The sequence below is a fragment of the Phyllostomus discolor genome, chromosome 6 (genome assembly GCF_004126475.2).
Source record: "Phyllostomus discolor isolate MPI-MPIP mPhyDis1 chromosome 6, mPhyDis1.pri.v3, whole genome shotgun sequence".
Classification (NCBI taxonomy): Eukaryota; Metazoa; Chordata; class Mammalia; order Chiroptera; family Phyllostomidae; genus Phyllostomus; species Phyllostomus discolor.
The window spans coordinates 128,729,053-128,751,985 of record NC_040908.2 but is presented as its reverse complement, the minus strand read 5'-3'; the positions used below and the strand labels follow the sequence as shown (position 1 = coordinate 128,751,985).

The 22,933-nt window shown below is 39.1% G+C and overlaps 1 protein-coding gene across 2 annotated transcripts in view; it reads left to right on the top strand.

The window, feature by feature from the left end:
- The window catches only part of SBF2 (SET binding factor 2), a 432,668-nt gene that overhangs the window by 356,717 nt on the left and 53,018 nt on the right, over positions 1 to 22,933 (top strand). For both annotated transcript variants that reach the window (XM_028514405.2, XM_036029007.1), the window contains exons 18-26: positions 6,792 to 6,962; positions 8,603 to 8,865; positions 10,471 to 10,643; positions 11,828 to 11,901; positions 13,386 to 13,581; positions 16,508 to 16,635; positions 17,723 to 17,898; positions 20,622 to 20,767; positions 22,731 to 22,929. In XM_028514405.2, coding sequence (XP_028370206.1) covers positions 6,792 to 6,962; positions 8,603 to 8,865; positions 10,471 to 10,643; positions 11,828 to 11,901; positions 13,386 to 13,581; positions 16,508 to 16,635; positions 17,723 to 17,898; positions 20,622 to 20,767; positions 22,731 to 22,929 — 1,526 coding nt within the window. The remainder of the gene's footprint in view (positions 1 to 6,791; positions 6,963 to 8,602; positions 8,866 to 10,470; positions 10,644 to 11,827; positions 11,902 to 13,385; positions 13,582 to 16,507; positions 16,636 to 17,722; positions 17,899 to 20,621; positions 20,768 to 22,730; positions 22,930 to 22,933) is intronic.

Sequence of the window (22,933 nt, the reverse complement as noted above, 5' to 3'; positions counted from 1 at the left end):
TTTTTAACATTTATAAGATAACTAAAATTTAAACACTGACTAGATATTTTATATTAAAGAATTATTGTTAACTTTTTAAATAGTAGATTTTTCAAAAAATCTGTGTTAAATAATTTCTCATTGGAAAAATAACCAATATGCAGTAACCCAAAAATGTTTATGGGTACAGATAACAATGGGGATTATATGTCTTGGGCCCCTCAAGTACTCCCAGGCACTATTAAAGGTACTGAAACCAGTAGTCAGAATTGACAGTTGACATGCATGATAATGTTCACTCACCACTGTTTACAATGGCAGAAAACCGGAAACTCTACAAATGTCCATTAACAAAACAAGGAAATGCTATATATTCATACAGTGGAATTCCATACTGTAGTTAAGTCGTGTGGTGATTAAGAAACTAAATTCTGGCCCTGGCTGGCATAGCTCAGTGGATTGAGCGCGGACTGGGAACCAAAGTGTCCCAGGTTTGATTCCCAGCCAGGGTACATGCCTGGGTTGCAGGCCATAACCCCAGCAACTGCACATTAACGTTTCTGTCTCTCTCTGTCTATCTCCCTCCCTTCCCCTCTAAAAGTAAACAAATAAAATCTTTTAAAAATAAGTAAATAAAATCTTTTAAAAAATTTAGAAAAAAATTTTTTAAAAAAAAAGAGACTAAATTCTGTAGCTAAACTCTGAGGGTTTGAATCCAAGCTCAGGTTCCACCACTTCCTGGCACTGTTGTTCTCTTGGACAGAGGCTTACCTTTTCTGTGCCTCAGTTTCTTCACCTTCTAAAGCAGGGGTAATAACAGTACTTATCTCAATGGCTCAGAAGATTTCTGTAAGGACAAATATAGATTGATAAATATATACGGAGAGAACTCAGTACAGGTTCATTATAATAATAATCATTTATCATTTCTACCTGAATAAGTTTAATAACAAAATGTGTGAAAAAAAACAAAGTAAAGACTGAAACACAATATAGTACCGTTTATATAAAAAAGTTTAAAGACCTGTCAGAAAGGAAGCAGGGTTAGATTTGGATCCTGTTTTTTATTTTTAGGACTACCAAAGCCAAGCAAAAGGCTTGACAGCAAACTTGTATTTGATTTCTACTAATTTCTGGACCACAAAGAAAATATATTAATTCATCCTCTGATCTCTCAGTACTTATCATTATGGAGAATCATTAGAAAGATAAGTAGTTTAAAGACTTCAACCCCATCATTCCAGCTTCTGACATTGGCACATCAAATGAGTACTGGCTAATGCTGGTGAATGAACATACTTCTGCAGAAATCGTGTGTGTGGATCTGCTAAGCAACCCAGAAGAAGTTTAGAGGACTATGAATTTGAGGTTACTTGAGCTGTTCAATCTTGTAGCATCAGGTAGTGGAACAGGAAAAACTATAGTAGATTTCACAGTCACCACTGTTTAACTAATTGGATTACTTGCCATTCTATACATCGCACTGACTAAATCAACCCAGTATCCTAAATACTCATTGTTTATAGGTCACGCTCTCCTTCCCCTTCTGAGTTGTGTGTTTACAGAGAACCAATTGTGTTTTGTCCCAATTCATTACATAGTTTAGTTTAATATGACATAAATCAAGGAAATATAACTTGTATACTTTGAAAAACATCAGTAAGGGGTAAAATGAAACCTACAATGCAATCCTGTATATTCTTTATGAATATATACAGGTGTGAACATACATGGGAATGAAACACGCCTCACTTAGGGTCATTGTTAACTCTAGGGTAGGGGGAATGGGGTCAAGGTGCACAGTGAGCTCCAACCAGACCCATAACGTTGCGTGTCCTCTGTTTAAAACAGATGCACAAAGCAAATGTGTTTAAGATTTGGTTAAGATTTGATAAACACAGATTTCGGATACATATTTTTCTTATTCCTGTCTTCCTTTTGTTTGTCTTTTAAGACTAAGCACTTTCAGGTTCATCGGAAAATACTCAGAAATGAATTCTTAAAGTGACTGAATGCCTGGACTTGGTCAGGCCAGTGTAGAATCATAAAGGGATTGCCTGGCACCATCCCTCAACTGTGCAGTGAAGTCCCCTTGTATTCCAGTGCCAGAACTGGATAGGAGATAGCCAGCAATTTAAACTGTGAATCTTTGTATTCTGCTTTATTCTTCAAGACCATTACATATTTATAGAATCAGTCTCACCAGCCAGCTTTTTACCCTGGAATCTGCTTTGCCTCTGGGCTTCCTAATTGGAGCCTTGGGCCTGGAGATCAAACATGGCTAGCCTTAAGCCTCTTCTATTGAAATCTTAACCTTTCCCTTGACCAACTCATCTCTGAGGTGATTTGTGTCCACTTACTGGGACCTGAATCTGGCCAGCTGGTTGGTGAGCCTGTGAGTTTATTTTCCATATCCTGTCCCATGCTGGGTTTCCTTTGCATGCTGTGGGAAATGAATGGTATTGCTTAATCTAGTACCTCCAGGGCTCTTTTTTCTAGATAAGGAAGGAAGGCAGCACATTCTTAAACATCTCATAAAATTGCATGGCAAAATATCACGTGTTTCTTTAAGACAGAATCATAAGGACCATGAAATGTAAATGTGGTTGCCGAAACTGAAGGGAGGGAGCAATGTCATTGGCCAGCAGCATGCCCTGCGGCCACCACCCTCACACTCTGCATGTGGCCTGAGTCTCCCCTCTGTGCAGAATGGAAGGTCGTGCAGCCGGGATCTGGGCCACTGTGAGAAACCATCTCAGGAAGGTTTTTTCTTCAAGCCAAAGAAGTGATTAAAATCAGAAGATAGCTTTATCCGCGGGAGCTTATTTTTCTTGTTTACTAAATCTTCTACCACTATCACGGGATATACTGAAGCTGAAACCCTAAACAGTCTCATTGCATCTTTCTCTAGATAATTTTACTATAGTTTTGTTTTGTGGAATATCTTAATTTTTGTATCTTACAGAAATATTGTAGAATAATGGAAAACCTTATTTCTATTCCCTTCTCTTCTACCCATTTTGCTGTGTGACTTGGGCGTATTCATTTTCTTACTGGGTCTCCCAAATGTACGGTGAGCACATGCAGAATTCACCTTAACCACCCACTTTCTAGCCCAGCCAGATTGCAAAACTCCATTTTTGCAATTCCTATCTCAAGCCCTGGTGGAATCTGGGCAGAACAGGGTGCTACTGCCCTCTGCTGGTCCTAAGGACACACCTGCCCACCAGTGCCATGGCCCTGCCCACCCTAACAGCGAGAGGCACAGTGCCCTGTACTTGCGGTTGAAAAGACATAGCAGGAAACCACAAAGAAAACAGGCAAATTTCATGTTTGGAAAAATAATATTTCTAGTTGGGAAATTAATGATTTTTATGCATGTATGAGATGCCATAGTCATTTGTGACCATCTTGCCGCTGAAGAGTACCCTGTAATCACTCCACCCTACTATAATTCTCCCTAATGGCCAAGCTGTGGGTTCTGACCCTTTGAGTTTCTGTCACTCTCTTTTACACCATGTTTCTGCCTAGGAACATAGGCAATTCACTTCTGTTCAAAGATTTAGGAGAGTGTTTGCATATTCACTCTTAGTTTGTAAATAAACAGGGAGGTAATAACTGGCGGGTGCCAAGGAAAGTGGATATGCAGCATCAGTAATAAAAATGCTGAAAGAAAGACAGGGCTTCAGTGTACTCTCAGGTTCCTGTCGCTGTTGAGTTGTAGTAAGACATTTAAAATTAATAACTTGCTGTGTTGATTCTGGAAGTGCTTTATGTGAGAACCTGATAAGGATTTGTTAAGAGCTGTTTTTCTGAGCTTAACTATGTTGACGTGATTTTAGAACTCTAAAATTTTAAGAGATGCTATTTGTTGCATTGCATTTGTAAGAAATGGTGCTGCCTCTGACTATCATGGGAAAGACAGTTGAGAATTATGCTTTAATCTTGTTTGAATTTTGTGCCTTTAATCCCTCTTTCAAAATAGGCTTGTGCACCACTGTATGGTCACTGTCAGTCCTTAGAATGCTTAGGGGCAAAAAATAGATGAGGTCTGTCAAGAAGGTGTCCAGCCATGTACTATGAAAAATAGAGACAGTTATGAAAGAAGATATAAGATTCAAGGAACATTGCACACAGGACAGTGATGCCTCAGTCCCCTTCAAAGTAGGCACCTTGGGACCTCACACTTTTCCCAGTTGCCATCAGCTACCCTGTTGTATTGTCCTGAATCTCATTTGATGCTCGGAAATCTCTTACTTTTCAAAGGTGATTTTAGTTTAGGGAAAAGCCAGAAGTTGCAGGGCACCAAATCTAGGCTATAGTGGGGCTGAGTCTCCTAGGTGATTGGGTGTTTCACCAAAAGACTCTACATGAGAGGTGATACATGAACAGGCACGTCGTTATGATGAAGCTGCCAATCACCAGTTGCCCATAGCTGTGGACTTCTGAATCACCTGAATAGTTTCTATGGAGGAATGTTCGAGCTTAATGCAAAATTTGATGCAGACTCGTTGCTCTACTTGCTTGGTCATTTTTTAATGTGACAGCCATACAGTACACATGCTCACTCAACAACATCTACCACTCCCACTGACTAGTACAGTGAAGTCATCATTGTTCACATGTGTGTATTCCAGTCCACTCTCCTTGGCTGCCTGGTTACATCGATGTCACCCAAACTGTTCTTGTTATATTAATGATGGCTGGATTTGTTTCTGGACAGACCTCTTGTTTGCAACCCACATTCCAAGTATTTTGGAGAAAAGTATAGAAGGAGCATGTGATTCACAGTGTGTGTGGCTCTGCTCACCTACTCACAGCACAACACGCATTGTGTCCATGCTTTCCCCATAGAGAGATAGTGGCTGTGTTTCCAATGAGCAGACAGCATTATGAAGACCAACAATGATCCTCGTGCAACATTCCCTTGGGGAACTCCTGATTTTTGCTTCATGGTCAGCCCCAGCTTATAGCCACCTAATAGACATACACTCAGTTACCTCAGCAGCTATACATAGAACTGTCTTGAAAGAGACTTAACACATGGGATGTAGAAATTCACAGACTCTCATAGGCAAAATCACAGCCACACCACTTCTAACTATACAGGTACTATATATACATTTTATGGTGTGCATGGTGGCTATTCCAGTTCTAGGTTTAGTCTGCTTAAGACCAAGGAGGAAATTAGCATGTATTGAACATATAATTTTTACTAGTTATATTATACATCTGTTATGTATCCCTAAGAAATGAATCAACTTTTGCTACATAACTGTTTTATATATTACCTTAATAGTAATCTTCAGTGTCCAACATTTCAGAAGATTATTCAGCTTATTAAAATGCTTCAAAAGAAAACTTATATTATCTGAAACTTTAATTCTATTCACAGAAAATAGATGAACTCAATTCCAAGGATTAAAATGGACAAAAAGTGTCTATCTATTAAGAATGTTACCTGCTATTTACTGAGAAATGATGGATTAAAAATTTTTGAAACATCTTTTTTTTAACTTTTAGAGATGAAAGCAACAACTTGGAAAGGTGACTCAAATCATTAACTGAAATTTGGCAAAGTAAATTAATTATCTTTAAATTTTAAAATACAGGAAACATTTGAGAGCTTGCTTCTCAACATATGTCATCAGTTTAGCTCAAATGAACTCTTATAAAAATTCAAATAAAATAAAATGCATTGTTAATTGAAATCATATTAGAGGTTACAGGCAGAATTTTAGTTTGGAAAATAAATTCCTAAAGTGCAGGGAAAACAACAGACAGCAGTGATAATTGGTACTTAATGTATTTTATGCTTTGCTTTCAATTCCTTTGCAAGACAGTTTGGTGTAGTAAAAGCAGGGGCTTTGGAACCAAGCAGACTCTGGGCTTAAAACCTACTTTACCACTTATGTAATTGCTATATGGCCTTGGACTTAAACTTCCCTGAACTTCTGTTTTCTCTGACTTAAGTTGGCAATAGTAATGTGAGTCTTAAAAGATCTTTAGTGTCAAATTAGATGTGTTGATGAAGGTCCTCAAATACCTATAAGAATTGGTTTTCCTTCCCACTGTTGTTAATCACAAGAGTAAGGTTTATTCTCACTCTGAAGCCCAGCAGGAAGTCCTGAAAAGGAAGGTTTGGTTTGAGATTACCTTCCCATACCCCAACTTAGTTACCAGAAAATACCTTTGAAGCCCAAGACAGTCTGCTAGGGACTCTGATGGCCAGGCAGCAGCCTTGCGGGGGAGGTAAGAGGCTAGCATGAGCAGTAGAGAGGGTGCAATTCCTCTTGAGCCCCAAATTCATTCTGCCTTCATTCTGTGCATGAGGCCAAGCCGTAGGCTCACTCACATTTCAGTTAGAGGCCCCGTAAGAGGTACTCTAAAACCAAGTAGAAGAAATTTTAAATTATCTGGAGTTTTGTATTTAGGTTTAGTGGATTTTATTATGTGTTTTAATTGTAATAAAGCTACCAGCTCTGCAGTGCCTACTATGCATATGGTACACAGCACCAGGCATTTTCATGTCTTCTCTAATTCGTGTAATAACTTCAACTTGTAGCTGTTGCTGAAGTGTTCCATTTTAATCGATAAAGTGATCAAGACCTTAGGGGTTTTCTAGCAAGCCCAAAGTTGCCAGTTCAGAAATGAGCAAGTTGCTGGTTGCTAGGCTTGTATTGCCATAAAATACTATTTGGATGAGTCCTTCGAGCACATCTGCAGTTAACCATGGCCCCTGTTGCCTTCTGAACTGTCCTAACTCTGCCAGCCCCATGGTGATGTCTGCTATGTATTGTGTGTTCCCACAGAAACTGGCCCCCGGAGTCAGCCAGTTTGCTTACACCTGTGTGCAGGACCACCCCATTTGGACAAATCAGCAGTTTTGGGAGACAACCTTTTACAATGCAGTGCAGGAACAAGTTCGTTCCCTCTATCTCTCAGCCAAGGAAGACAATCATGCCCCACATCTGAAGCAAAAGGTAAGATGAGAGAAGAAGGATACGCATGAGAGTCTGTGATCCAGGCTTCCAGGAAAGCTTGTTCAGATTTTCCCAGGGCAAAAGGAAATCTAGCCATTTTCCTGCTGGTATCTTTGGAGTTTATTTTATGGAGCTCTGTGGTGAGCATCTTTTTTCCGTTGATTTCTGGCACTATATTTTTTTCCATAATTACTTCTTAATACAGTCCATCAACACTAGAATATTTTATTATATTTTAATAAATAAGAATTTCCTGGACACAATGATAGGAAATTGAACAGAAAGAACAAACCTAAAATACTTAGGCAGATGTCTTTGTACCATTAACTTCTTGAAGAAATGTCAAATTAAAATCAACTGAAAAAGCAAATAGGTATGATTCTGTAAGATCATAATATCTAATACAGGTAAAGCCCATTGAAGAGTGCCTCGCATGTAGTAAACAATAAATGTTAGAAATGTGCATCCTCATTAGTTGAGTGAGGCTAATGAAAGGCTGACTGTCGACGTGTATTCACTTTAAGAGTAACAACGTAATTGTATCAGTATAGGCTGGGCTAACACGTTGCTGCTGATCCTTTCCAACATTCTTTATTTTAAGTTGGCCTCATATTTTGTGAGATAAGTGAACTGAGACATCTAACAGAAACTACACAATAATATTCAAATATTTCTATGCCTTATAAATTTAAACATATTCTTGATCTAATATTGAGAGTGGTAAGAACAGAAACTTTAATAACAAATAGCAGTCTCTGATCTTTATCTGATATTCCAAATTATTGTGCACTGTTAGTATGAATTTGGCTTAATTTAACTTAAACTCAGATTTCTCTTTCCAAACACCAAATGCACTTGGGAAAGGACAAACACTGTTCGCTTAAGGTCATGTCCCAGAAATAACTGGGCCAGTGGGGTGCTTTGGTAGTTTTTTAGCAGCTGTAATGCTAACATTCGTGTGTCTCAAAAGCATTTGTAAAGCAAGCATGTCACTGCTTCTGTGTATATAGTCTGAAGGAGTCTATCTCTGAGCCCCAGGCTAGAGACAAGTAAGATATAGATGGACCAGCTCTTCACAAGCTTTAAAGTGCCATGCAGATGTCAGTTACTATTATTGTTTAATTCCTTACCCTATTAGGAAACCCCTCTTAATCCCATAGTCAGCCATGTATTCACATATAATGTTTGGCTCCCACATGGACAAGGAAATCTAGCTCTGTGTTTTGACTTTGGACGCTCCATCTCCTTCTCCCAAAGAGCAGAAGAAAAGAAATGTGTCAGAGTATTAGTGATGTGATTTGAACATTCATACCTGAGGACTTATAGGTACTCGGGTTAATAATTTGTTGTAACTGGCAACCAAAAGGGATGGAGCCACAAAGATAAATAAATGCAGTGAAATGTCAGCGGTGAGAAGTGTATCCATCTGCTTTGCTGTTGCTTCCTTGGGTTTGTCACTTGGTCCCAGGCCTGCTGGATCTGGGTAGAAAAGATTAGGTTTTGTTTGTTGTTATGTTTTGTGTATATGTTTTCATTTTTGCTGATGCAGGTATTTAATAGATGAATGATTAAAACATCTTCCATGTTTTTTGAAGCACATGTGAAGTAATAGATTTGGATTGTGTTGCTTGTTTTTTTAGGACAAGCTCCCTGGTGACCAGTATCAGGAGAAGACGGCAATGGACCTGGCAGCCGAGCAGCTCCGCCTTTGGCCTACTCTGAGCAAGTCAGCTCAGCAGGAGCTGGTGCAACGGGAGGAAAGCACTGTCTTCAGTCAGGCCATTCACTTCGCAAACCTCATGGTCAACCTGCTAGTTCCGCTAGATACAAGTAAAAACAAGCTCCTGAGAACATCAGCACCGGGCGACTGGGAGAGTGGGAGCAACAGCATTGTGACAAACAGGTACTGAAATGTGGACACGCAGAGACTCTCCTGCTCTTCCCGGCTTAGCGGAGAATATGAAGTATTTTGGATGAATGTTGCTGTACTTATTTCAGAAATTAACTATTTCCAGACTTGCTCAGCTGTTTTCCACTAAAAGACCTTCACTTCATTCAACTCTTCTTAACCACCACCCATACTTCCTTCTCCTTCATGACCTGATTTTTCCAGAGTCTCACCCACCGCTGATCCAGCCCTTCAGTTACTTTCTGCCGTAGCAATTTATAGGCAGCACTTCGGAAAATTACTAATGAGCTCTTTCTTGCTAACATGGTTGTTTCTTGGCCCTCTGTTCCCCATTTGTCCGTTGTGTTTGCTTGTGATCATGTCCCCAGCTGTGCTGTGCTCAGCTCCACAACAAATTTGCCTACCACTGAGAACAAAACCCAAGGCCTCACAGGGTCTGGCCCCTCACTACCTACTGCTCTGACCTCATCTGTCATTTTCTGGTCAGCCAGACTTGTCTCTCTGCTAAGGCTAATGCCAAGCACTCTAAGCATAATACTGCCTCAGGGCCTTTGTACTTGTCCCACAGTCTGGAATACTTCCCTGGAAATGGTCAGGAGAATCACTCCTTAACTTCATTTCATTCTTGGCTCAGATGTCACCTACCCTGCGAGGCCTCCCTGACTTCCCTATCTGAAGTAGCACGTCCATCATTCTTTCTCTTTCCTTGTTTTTTCCCCCTTCATGATGTTTTCTACAACCTGAGTTACATAGTGAGTGGCTCAAGCACCACGTTCTTTAATGCTTTGGGATGAGCTGATGGTCATATTCGCTGCTTGGCTTCACTTTAACACTGCTTCAGCTGGTGCGATTGGGTTTGGGGGAAAGAGAACTGAGTAGGTTAGAAGAGGCAGGTGAGTCTTCTCCGTGATTGGCTGTCTGAAAGAGGCAGGGGCGGGCACTTGTTGAACAGTGGGAACTGAGTAACCAACAAGGGCAGGGATTGAGCTTTCACATCTGCCACACTTCAGATTTACTCCCTTCTCTGGCATGGTTTTATCACCTACAGAAGAATGATGGTTTCTGAGTGACCAAAAGGGTTGTGATGCACTCAGAGCAACATAAATATTGATAAGAGAAGGGTTCTTAGGACCATATGGTTCTTCCGTTTGGAAGCGTGTGCTGTTTGCTAAAAATAGTTCTTTTACTTTGCCTACAAGCTAAAGGTCTCCCAGTTGCCAAAGGCCAAAGATAGCTGTGTTATTTTGACTCTCTGTAGTAAACTTAGGACAAGTTTTTTTCCCCAAAGTTTTAAGTATCAGATAATAAATGAAAGAGTCCCTTTTTGCTTTATCTTCTGTGGTTCCTGGGTTCCCTTTAGGAGAGTGACAGAAAGTATTCCTTATCAAAAAAAATCTGGGTCCAAAGAACAATCCCTGACAGTAGCTTCCTCATGTGGGCAAGCAGAATGTTTGACCATTATCACTCACAAAGGAGCCCCGGCACTAAGTGAGCCTTCTGTGAGTAGAAGTTTAAATTGCTGTGGAAATTAACCATGATATAGTACTCATTTGCCACATTTTGAGTACTGACCGTGATTTCTTTTTCTGACTCTCTTAGTATTGCAGGAAGTGTAGCTGAGAGCTATGACACAGAAAGCGGATTTGAAGATTCAGAGAACAATGACATCGCCAATTCTGTGGTGCGTTTCATTACACGGTTTATTGACAAGGTTTGTACAGAGAGTGGAGTTACGCAGGATCACATCAAGAGCCTTCATTGCATGATACCAGGTAATCATTCTGCAGATATTAGAGAAACAGAATATTGGAGATCTTTGAGTAAGAACTGTTCTTACGGGTCTACTTTTTCCAGTATAACACCTGTGATGCTTGTCCTCCTATAGTTTAGCCATGCTGTTTACAGTCCTCCCTTGCTATCCACGGAGGACTGGTTCCAGGATCTGTTGATGCCCAAGTCCCTCATAGAAAATGGCATAGTATTTGCATATAACCTACATACCTCCTCCCGTCTACTTTAAGTCATCTCTAGATTATTCATATTACTTAATACAGAGTAAATGCTATGTAAGTAGTTGTCGTACTGTATTGTATTGTCGTACTGCACATGACAAGAAAGTCTGTGCAGATTCAGCATGGCCACAGGCATCATAGACCTAACCATGTAGTATATTCAGCAACAATGTAACTTTTTAAAATACTTTTGATCCATCGTTAGTTGAATCTGCGGATTTGGAACCCACAGATGGAGGGCCAACTGTACTTATGTCTGATTAGCTTTTTCAAATATTTTTAAATTGTGGTAAAATATAATAACAAAATTTGCCATTTTAAACCATTTTCAGTATAAAACTCAGTGGTGTTAATTACATTCACAATGTTATACAATCTTCACGACTCCGCTATGTATTATAAAACTTTTACGTCACTCCAAAACAGACACTCTGTACCCATTAAGAAGTAACTCCTCATTCTCTACTCCCTAGCTCCTGGTAACCTCTAATCTGCTGTCTGTCTCTATAAAGTTGCCTATTCAGGATATTACATATAAGTGAAATCATATAGCATCTGTCCTTTTGTGTCTGGAACTTTGCATGATGTTTTCAGGGGTCATCCATGTAGTAGTGGTTATCAGAACTTCATTCCTTTTTATAGCTGAATGATAGTCTATTGTACCGCATTTTGTTTATCCATTCATCTGTTGATGGACACTTGGATTGTTTCCACCTTCCCTCTTTGGGGAATAGTGGTACTCTGGATCTTTGCATACAAGTGTCTGTGTGAATCCTTATTTTCAGTTCTTTTGGGTATATCCCTAGGAGTTGTTGCTGAATCTATATTTAACTCTTTGAGGAACCACCAAAATATTTTTACTTTTCAAATCTAAAATATCTAGAGTTTCTTATAATTCTGCATGTTTTGTGCTCTTTCATTTTGAATACTCTGACTCATCCTAGGAATTGTGGCTATGCACATTGAGACCCTAGAAGCAGTACATCGGGAGAGTAGAAGACTTCCACCTATACAGAAGGTAATTATTTCAGACCACATGCTTTCAGGGCATAACATCTCTTTTTTAAAACAGCAATAATAGACTCTTGTGCCCCAGCAAGTACCTTCTCCTAACCTTTTACAGAGACCAGCTCCAGTTTTAATGATGCATAAAACTTTCAGAGGAGTTCATCACATAGGTCCTCATAAAAAGGATACTGAAATAGTGGATTCAACAAAGGAGCAATAGTAACCTCTTGTTGAGTCTGCTTTTATAGACAGAGCATAAATTATGAACATTCTAACTTCCAAGCTCAAGCCAAGATTTTATGCCCTGCCTACTTCCAAAAAAAAGGACTTAAGACTATCACCATAAAAATGCCAGGTCCTTACATCTGTATACATTACAAGCATACATCATAAGTATCTGGGAATTCTATTAAAAATTGAAAGTCCTGCACCCTACTCCAGCCCCCTGGTTTCTTATTTGCCAGCTGGAGTACCCTGGGAATTGGCCTGGGAATCCGTGCTTTAACAAGCCTCCCAGGCAACCATTTTGCAGCTAGTCTGGCACCGGTCAGACCGTCTTCAGGTTCAGTCTGTGGGTTAGGGTTCAGACAACAAAATCGTTAAATTCAAAGGAGAAATCAGAAGCCAGATGTATAGGAAAGATAATTCTGTCAGAAATCTGAGACACAGTGTTCATTATACTTTGGCTTTACATTTAGCTCTTACATTGGTCTTAGAGCCAAGAAAAAGAATAATGCTGATTTATATAGTTTTTGTTTAAAAAGTAACATACTAGTTCTTCAGGAGAGACGGATTTTTTTTCTATTACTGAATTCTTCAGAGGAGAGTATCATGTGGTTCCTTATTTCCCAATATGTATAAACGTTCATTACTTGGCCACTTACTGTATTAGTCTTGAATAAGGGCCAAGAAAGGTGGATCTTTTTAAAGACACATCCATTTTTTTAAGTAATTGGTTTTTCAATTTACAAATATAACAGTGCTCTTTGTATAAAATTGAAGCGTTAAAGAAATATACATTGTACAAAGTGAAAGCCTCTCATGGTCTTGCCCACCCCACCCCACCACTACCCTTAACCATGATGGCACCACCTTGGACAGTTTGGTTCATAGTCTCAAATTTTCTTTTTCCAAAAAAGGGATCATAATATATATACTTGTTTGGAATTTGTTTTTTTACCTAACAGTGTATTCTGAATGTCATTCTATGTTAACACTTAAAGATTCATGTCATTTTTTGAATGTCTGTATTGAATGCATGTTTCAAACATTTTAGTAATTTCCAGTGACTTCCTTTTAATAAGTGATGCTGCAAAGAATCTTTTCACATGTGCATGCAGATATGACATTTGTGCCTCTTCCCAAATCTGTTTTCTCATTTGGCTGTTTGGGAAGTCTGGCTCAGGCTTTTTAGATCTGTAACAGGAACATAACCTTGTCTAAGTGTTGGAAACCCCACAAGAGTAATGTTTAAAATACTTTTTCTGTTGTTAGCCCAAGATCCTTAGACCTGCTCTACTGCCAGGGGAAGAACTTGTTTGTGAAGGTCTTCGAGTCCTGTTGGATCCTGATGGAAGAGAAGAAGCCACTGGAGGCCTTCTCGGAGGGCCTCAGCTGCTGCCTGCAGAAGGAGCCCTGTTCCTCACCACGTACAGAATTCTGTTCAGAGGGACTCCCCATGATCAGCTAGGTGCGTCTCATGTTATGCTGTCAGCACCTGGATATGTAGGTCCTACGTGAGGACTTGACTCCATCTGTGTACAGTGGTTTGCAGATCATTTCAGATTCAAAGTGAGCCTTATGCCATACAGGGGTTTTTTAGAATACTTTTGTCTATCACAGCTAATGATAATTTGGATCATAGATTCTTACTTGGAGAACCAAGGGTATCTTCTTAACAGTAAATTCACCGAAATGATCATAATTTCACTGGCAGCATATTGTGACCTCAGAATATTCACGGTATCTGGTTGCTAACACTGCCCTTTGCCGATTTGCCCCACCTTTCTGAGTCCTACAGATAACTGTACAGCTAACTTTTTTGGAACAATGTGCTAAGCACCACGGGATTGTACTGCACCAACTAACTAACCCCACCTCCCTCTCATCCCATTTCTCCCATTTCAACTAATTCCACTTCCCTCTTAGCAGGCAACTTCTGTTCACTACATTTCCTCAACTTCCATTTCTATTTTCTATTACCCTACACAATCTTCTATGTTAGAAAAGAATAGCATGTCCTATCAAGTCTGAATCATCTCTTTAAAATCACTAGTCTCTCTACAAACTCTTCTAGTTGATGGAAGAACTTATACTGGGTTTGGGTAAAGCTGTTGGACTACAAGTCAAGCAGCTCAGGTTTAGACTGCTGTGACCAGTCTTGGTTTCTTAGGTCCCCTAACCTCTCTAGGTTTCCGTTTCCCCTTTGATACAGTGAGTGAATTGAGCCTGATTAGTGATAACACAGTGGTTCACAAACCTTGGCTGATGAATTTGAATTATCTAGAAAGCTTAAAAAAAAAACCTCCCTTGCTGATGTGGCTCTGTTGGTTGGAATGTTGTCTCATACACCAAAAGGTTGTGGGTTCAATCCCCGGTCAGGGAGTATATGGGAGGCAGCCAACAGATGTTTTTCTTTCTCTTCCTTCCTCTCTCTGTAAAACCAGTAAATATATATATTTTTAAAATACCAGTTCTGGGCCCAACCCTCAAACAATTGAATTAAAATCTGAATTAGGATCCTAAGAATGCAGAGACCTAGACATATGTGTGTTTTTAACCCCGGAAGTGACTGTGACACATGCTGGGGACTGGGCACTATTGGAACAAGTGGTCACTGAAGTTTCTCCCTCACCTGAAATTACTATCCATCAACACCTGCTGATTGCACACTGTGTGCCATGCATTTCGTTACACAGTAGAATTCAGACATATGCAGTGTAATGTCTTGGAAAAGCTCACAGTTGTATAGCTCTCGTGTGGGGGGAATCAAGATAGTTCATTACCTCGGTCACGAAAGATTGCTTACTGCACAGTAAGCAAAAAGCTCATAAATTTCAATAAACAAAATGAATATGGCAATAGTTGTGATTTTTTTTAAAAGAATGAAAATAGAGTAAAATTTATCAGCCCTCTCCTGTCAAATTATACATAAATTACGTTTGTATTTGAAAGCATACATATTTTTAAAGGACACTACGCAGCCAGTGCTTATGAGTTTTTGTTTTTGATTTTTGTGAGTTCAGTGACCATAAACATACATATGGGCATATAAATGTATGAGACCGTTGGTCATTTAAATTGCTCTGACTTATTTATTTCAAGCAGATCAATGGCATACTTAGTGTGAAAGCTGTATTGTCCTCTTGTTTTATCCTGTCAATTTGGGGGTTAATTTCACTTTTTTTTTTAGAGAAAACCTTTTTATTTGCCTCTTTCAGTTTATTTCTCTTCTTAAATTTTTAATGTACTATTTGTCCTTTAGAAATAGTATATGTGGAAATCTGATCATTTTAGATGTGTTCTGTAAAAGTAGGTGTTGAATACATCCATGAACTTATATCCCATGTACATCCTGATTTTGTTTAGCCTCTGGGTATGAGCTTAACATGAAAGGATAATCAGAATATTTCAGGTTAGGAATTGGCAGGTCCAAGAAATAAGGAATTCTGGTGATGATGAGTGGATAAACATATTGCCACTTAAATCCCATAAACCTGATCCAGAGGCCACCCCTCTGGCCTACGAGCTGAGGGCCTTCCCTGTTGTTGTCCCTGTTCTGTTCCTGGTGTGGCTGTCTGAACTGCCCTCCCTGCACCCCTCTGCAAATCCAAACCCACACTCTCTTCAAAGCTCACCTTCCCTCTCACTTCCTCCAGGAATTGTTCTGTGGCCATCGAACGTGCAGAAGTCTTTGCCCTTCTGAAGTATGTAAAGCCTCGTTCCCTCAAACCTGGGAGCTAATTACATGTTGTTATATTCCATGTGTGACTCCCCTGCCCCATGGGGAGCTCAGTGCTCTCCAAGGGAGGCTTCATGTGTGACGCTCCTTCCCAAGACTCTCCTCTCCATAACCCCAGACAGTTGATAAATTATTTTCCCTTTTTTGATTTAACACTTACATTTGTAGAAATCTTGGGCCTAAGTCCAGACTTGTATCTCCAAAGGCACATACATGTAGTATAGTACCTTTCAACACATATAGAAACACACTTTAAAAACCTTTCTCTTCTACTTTATTTTTACATTAAAATCAAAAATGTCTTTTCAATATTTGAAGGTACTTCTGTTTTTCTGCATAAAACCTACCCTTCCTGTAAGATTGCCTTAATCCAGGTGACCTTGCGTGACACACAGAGGTTGGGAAGAATAGAACAAAGGCAGGCAGGCTGTGACTGTTCCTCTACTCTGAGAAAGGATTGTGTCTCAGGGTGAATGGCCATGCAATAAAATGAATGAATGTGAGTCCAGAATCATGGCATTTTCTCTCTCTGCATGCCTGGGCCTTGCCCTCTCCAGATGCATTTCTCCATCAGAGGCTGACAGAATGAGCAGCAGAGATCCTAGAAATGCGCAGGAACGTGCTGTTGCTGAGTCTGTGCCTTGTCTTCCTGTAGTTGGTGAGCAGACGGTTATGCGAAGTATTCCGATTGCCTCCATCACCAAGGAGAAGAAGATCACAGTGCAGAACCAGCTACAGCAGAACATGCAAGAAGGGCTACAGATCACATCGGCATCTTTTCAGGTATTAAGAAAGGGGGGCATTCTTCTGTTATTTAAAAGTTTTCTACAAAGGATGTCAGGGCCGCTTTCTCTGGTAATGTGGTCAGCAGTTAGTAGATGAGGAGGATCAGAGGGTCTGAGAGGATAATCTTCGACTGTGTAACACGTGAATAGTCTTGGGTTTAATCCCTGGTTTCCTGAGCCCTCTGGCCAACTCAGAATATCAACAGATTATCAGTCAGTATTCGGTGATCTTAGAAACTCACACACAAACACAACTGACTTTTGTTCTCTGCCAAGTCCTGCCTCAGTTTGTGTTTGAGAAAGCCTTTACATAGGAATCAATTCCCTCCGCATCTGCTTCAGGGAGCTCTGAACCTACCAGAACTTGTGGAATTACTGGTGCAGACCAGACGCTGGATGAGTGGTGTTTTCTTTGTTTTTTCCCTTGCTATTCTTAATGCTTTGCCTCTGACTTCTCAGGTTTCCAAGGGCCCCCATTCTTTCCTCCTTCCTTCTGGTGGAGAAGCCCTCCCTCGTTCCTCCATGTGCTAATTATGGGAACGTGAGGCTGCAGATCTCTGGGCTGCAGACCTTCTCCCATCACCTGAGAGCAGCGACTTCCTGGAGACTTCTTCGCTGTCCCAACGGCCAAAGGACTCGAAATTAGAATATTGCTGGCTATACTGGTTAGGATTCCAGTCACCCTGAGTTTTTTCTTACTAGATTTATCATGTCTCAGGGTAGGAAGAGACCTGGTTAGGCCAAATTCCCTGTCTAAAATCAGCAGTTGAGAAGTGAGAAGGTCGTGTTTCCTCCTTCAGCCACTAGCAGTTAGCTTCCCTATCACATCAGAGAAAAGGTAGTTGGAAAGCAAGCCAACTTCAAGATACATGATTTTTCTTGCTAACTAAACATCTATGTCAATTAAACCTCTCTGAGCCATCATTTTTACTTTTAAAATTAAAAAATTGTATGACATCCAAGGTCCCTTCAACCTGCAAACTCTTGCCATTTATTATTGTTATTTTTTTGTTACTTTAGGAATTTGGGGGAAATTATCTGGAATTCCTTAATGCTTCAGATGTGTTTAATCTCTTTGTTTCTAGTTGATTAAAGTAGCGTTTGATGAAGAAGTGAGTCCAGAAGTAGTAGAGATCTTTAAGAAGCAGCTGATGAAGTTCCGTTACCCTCAGTCCATTTTCACCACCTTTGCTTTTGCTACTGGGCAAACTACCCCACAAATAATTTTACCCAAACAGAAGGAAAAGAACACTTCCTTTCGGTAAGAACACCGTCCGTTCTCTTCACTTTAGCCCTGCACAGTGGACTGTCAGGGGAGTGGCCTATCCCTTGGGTCAAGGCGTAACGACTGCTCTTTTCCTTTGCCATTCTGTCCAGCCCGCTGGACCAGACTCAGAAGGCAGCATTGATATTTGTAACAATTTTCAAAAATGACAGCTACAAGAGGCTTGACTCCCATGTCTATGCTCATGATCCATTTTTACATGTGAAATTCTATTTTCCTTTTTTCCATAAAGATCATTTTCTAACTGCCTTTGAGCAATCCATTCAGTTTTCAGTAATATCGAGGCCTAGTAGACAGTTTTGCTTTGATTTAGAAATGGAAGTCTTTATTTTTTCTTTTTATTTTTTTGTAACTTTTTGTTTTAATACAATTTCAAATTCACAGAAGTGTTACAGCCTTGTACAAAGAATCCTATGTACACTTCATCCGTATTCACAACTGTTTATATTTGCTCCATTTTCTTTATCATTCTCTCGCACACATGTTTTTTCTAAACCATTTGATTTACAGGCGTAATGTCTCTTTATTCTAAAATACATCAGTCTGTATTTGCTAAGAATAAAGATACTATCTTATGTAACCACAGTGCAGTAAGCACAACCAGGAAATTTGATTGATATAAAACTTACATTACCCGAGTTCATATTCAGATTCTGCTGATGATCCTTTGTAACTCCTTGTTTTTCCTGCCTGGCAAAGGATCCAGTCTAGGATCAGGCATTGTGTTTAGTTGTCATATTTATTTAGTAGAAGCCTTAGTTTTCTAACAAAATTTTTAGGAATGTATGTTGAAATATAAATTTCAGTTATTACAATTGCTTTAAAATCCTCAATTAGCGATAAAATATAGGGGCTGATATTTCAGTTCTTTAATCATTAATCATCTGAAATTTGGGTATCTGCCAATATAAATTACATATTAGGGAGTAGTCTGCAGACCTTAAAGAAAAAAAGATTTTCCTTTGCCTGAAAGTGAGTTATGCTGGGCATTGTAGGAGAGTCGAGGTTCCAGACAGCATGTCATTTCCCGGTTGCCTAGGTAGCTACCTGGACCATTTAACAGTGATAAGCGAAGGAGAACACACATATCCAGGTATGATAGGCTGAAGCATGAACAGCTTTCTAGATGTTTAAAACTGAACCAAGCATTTTGTCTTAGTACTGTGCAGTCACCGAGGAGCCTTTGATAATCATTATCCCAGCCCTGTGGAAGAAGCAAAGCTTCTTAGGGTGTTTCATGGGTAGAAACCATCTGGGAAAAAATTACATATTCATATATATAAAGTTAAGCTTATTATATCAAGTTTATACTATCCAGCTACAAAAGAGAGATAGCAATTTAAAAATTTTAAATATCTTAGAACTGTCTTTTTTTAAAAGAAAAGATTTTATTTATTTTTGCAGAGAGGGGAAGGGAGGGAGAAAGAGAGGGAGAGAAATATCAATATGCGAGAGAAACATCGATCTGTTACCTCTCACACACCTCCAGCTGGGGACCTGGCCCGCAACCCAGGCCTGTGCCCTGACCAGGAATTGAACCAGTAACCTTTTGTGTCTCTGGCCAGTGCCCAGTTCACTGAGCCACACCAGCCAGAGCAGAATTGTCTTGATTATATAAAACAAAGCTATAACTGTAGTTGGAAAGATTTTACAAAAGTCACATTGAACTTAAATTATACTTGAAATGATTCACAATAGGCTTTAATTAAGGAAATACCAGTACTTTATGATTTCTAACAGTTATCTAAAATATATTTCATAACCTGCAGATTTACATTTCAAATGACTAAAGACAGGTCTGATACAACTATTTGACAATAAAAGAATCGTTATCACTTTTCACCAGATGATAAGAAAACACAAAAAGAGTTCTATTCTTTGTGGTAGAAAAGAATGTAATAAAAAACAATCTCAGTTGAAACCTTCATCTCAATATGATTATTTAGGAAACAGGTTCTTTGTTTAATGCTCTGGATTATAAATAACCTCTACCCAGATTTTCTCTCAGCAAGAAAAGGTAAACTATATAAATAAATAAATTACTTTTAGGTCCATGTGATTTACACACTAGTGTCCCTTTAATTAAAGCTGATTCTCAAAAGGATGCTCAAATTTCTGATTTCTTATGTTTTTCTCCTCACAAAAAGGGGACATGTGTTACTCTTTTCTGTGTTTCAAAAGGTTTACAGTGTCAGAAGGTAGAGCACCAGGCATAGCACTCAGAGCATTTAAGAAGTGAGGTGTTGCCAACTGCAACTGTCATATGATCTCAAAGAAAAGCCTATGAGTGAGCAGGGCTTGCATCATTGGAAGGAGCCAGCCGGCTTCCTCACAGGACGTCCACGGCATCATTTGCAGGAACCGGAGGAGGCAGTGGTGTGGATAACCAGAGTGGGTTAGGGCCTGATTGACCAGAAAGCCAAATGAGGAGTTTAGATTCGGGGTGAGAAGTACTTGTGTCCCGCTCTAGGTTCTTGCACTTTCTACCTAAAACAGTGTTCTGATGGCAACAGTGTTTTCTTGGAAATTAGTCTGCTGCCTTGTAAAACGTAATCTAAAGAAGGAGAGCCTTAATGCAGGTCTGGACAATACTAGTAGCTGTGGAAATGGAGGAGACACAAGTTGAGCTTTGGGGTCATCAAAAATATGAGTGATATCTTCATACAAATTGACATTCTCTTTGGTTTTATGGCTTGTAGCACCTTCTCAAAAACGATTGTGAAAGGTGCCAAAAGGGCAGGGAAAATGACCATTGGGCGTCAGTACTTACTGAAGAAGAGGACAGGGACAATTGTGGAAGAGAGAGTGAATCGTCCTGGGTGGAATGAAGAAGACGACATATCTGGTATGTGAGAACTTGTTTTTCCTTCATGAATGGATTTTGTTCTTTCTCCTTATATGAGTAAGAATAAGACACTAAGACTAGTTGCACTTAAACCTGACTCACAAAAACCTAGATCTCATAAGAAGATTCGAGGCACATATTAGCTTCTTAGAACTTAAAAAGAAAATCCCAATATTCCATTGTTTGGGTAAGATTTTGTTAAATTATACTTCTCCTTTACTAAATCTGTAGAACTGATTAGCCAAGGTTATATGGGTCTTATTAAAGGGAGAAAGAAAGAAACCCTACTGCATAAGAAATTGAGTTATAAAGTAATCCCCATACCTTATCACTATGGATTAAGAATAAGAAGCTAAGAATATTGGATATTTGCAATTAAAGATTTGGGTTCTTGGTCAGAATACTGTGGATGTTCATAATCCAAGTGAAAGACCTAAGACGAAGAGAATCTTAGATGATTTTTTAAAATGCCTGCTAAATATTTAAAAGGACAGAATCTGGGAAACTGAGATACCTCTTAGTCAAGAAAACAGGGGCAGAAAACCAGTAGCAAACCACCTGATTGACTGTTTTCTATTCCTGACCCCAGTATCAAGTATGTTTATGGAATTAACACTAGAGAGAATAATTTAATCTAGTAGAGAAGCAGGATGCCATTGTACCCTTTTCCTTCTCAGGATTTTTAGAATCAATCATCAGTGCTTATACAGTTATAAAATAATAATAATAATAATAAACCTTATTATTATTATCTTGAGAGAGATCGCTGGCTAAAGGTCTCCATTTTAGCATGTATGCTTACAGGCTTGCCCCCGGCAACAGTGAAGAGACTCACCATTCCATTACTGAAGTGACCATTTGTTGGAACCCTGGTCTCTGCACAGTCACATGGAAAGCCCTAAAAAATGATTGCTACCCATCACTAGTGACTCTTCTAGTTCAACATGTTTGTGATATCATGGAACAAAAACTATATTCTGTGATGGTTATTCTGCCAAAAGACCAAAGTCTATCGTGTTTTCCTGGCTCCTCTGAAAATAAAAAGGCTACACAAAACTGATACCTAATAATATACTTGCATTGTGAAGTTCACAAACTAATACACAAAGTTGTATATTTGTGGTATTTATAAGGATAAGCTGTTAGGTTGGGGTTTTTTTTCTTTTAATGGAAGAGAGCCATATTTTTCCCTTTGACATTATAACTTTGAGAACATTTCCAAAAATTTTGAAAGCTTTAATTTGACTTCTCTTACTTTATAAATAAATAGAAAAGTAAATTCAGAGAATTAACTTTTAATAGAATTTTTATTAGTTATAACCTATAGTACCAATTACTAATGTGTCTTTTTTAATCCTCCCTAAAATACTTCATTATTGGGTAAATTCTTCCACATCTAAAACCTGTGACTGCAAAATTGTAAGGGGGTTTCTCTTGTATACCAACCACATCCTCTGACAAAAATATTTCCACAGGAAAAGTATACCTCTCTAAGAGAGATCTTTTCCCACTCCTGAACTTCTGCTTAATCTAGAAATTTCTAATAAAAGTTTGTGCTTTGAAAAGTTAACTGAAACCTGGGTGATGACTTTGTATAGTGATTATATTAAAAATCATATTAGAGTCCTAAATAGAAATCATTATACTTTGGCATTAATAAGCAAGCCTGACTTAAAACTGTGAGTAATGAATTCAAAATCCTATTTTGTTAGACATATTGAGTTAATTCTGCTGACATTTTGAGTCATTTGAGCTCCTGATATTTTATTTCTTGACTATTCATTACTATTCAGATTGTTTGAACATCATGACTTCTGCTAGAAGTTACATGATTCATGATATCCATGGATCTGTAGCCTTAATATAAACCTCTCTTGATTTAAGAAGCCTTTCGAAAAGGAAGTTTTTAATCTTCTACTTTGAGCTACATCATTTTTTTCAAAACCTCTTTCTGCCATCACAGTTTCAGATGACAGTGAACTCCCCACCAGTACCACTCTGAAGGCCTCGGAGAAGTCCACTATGGAACAGTTAGTGGAAAAAGCTTGTTTCAGAGACTATCAGCGTTTAGGTTTGGGAACCATAAGCGGCAGCTCTTCTCGCTCAAAACCAGAGTATTTTCGAATTACGGCTTCCAACAGGATGTATTCACTCTGCCGGAGGTTA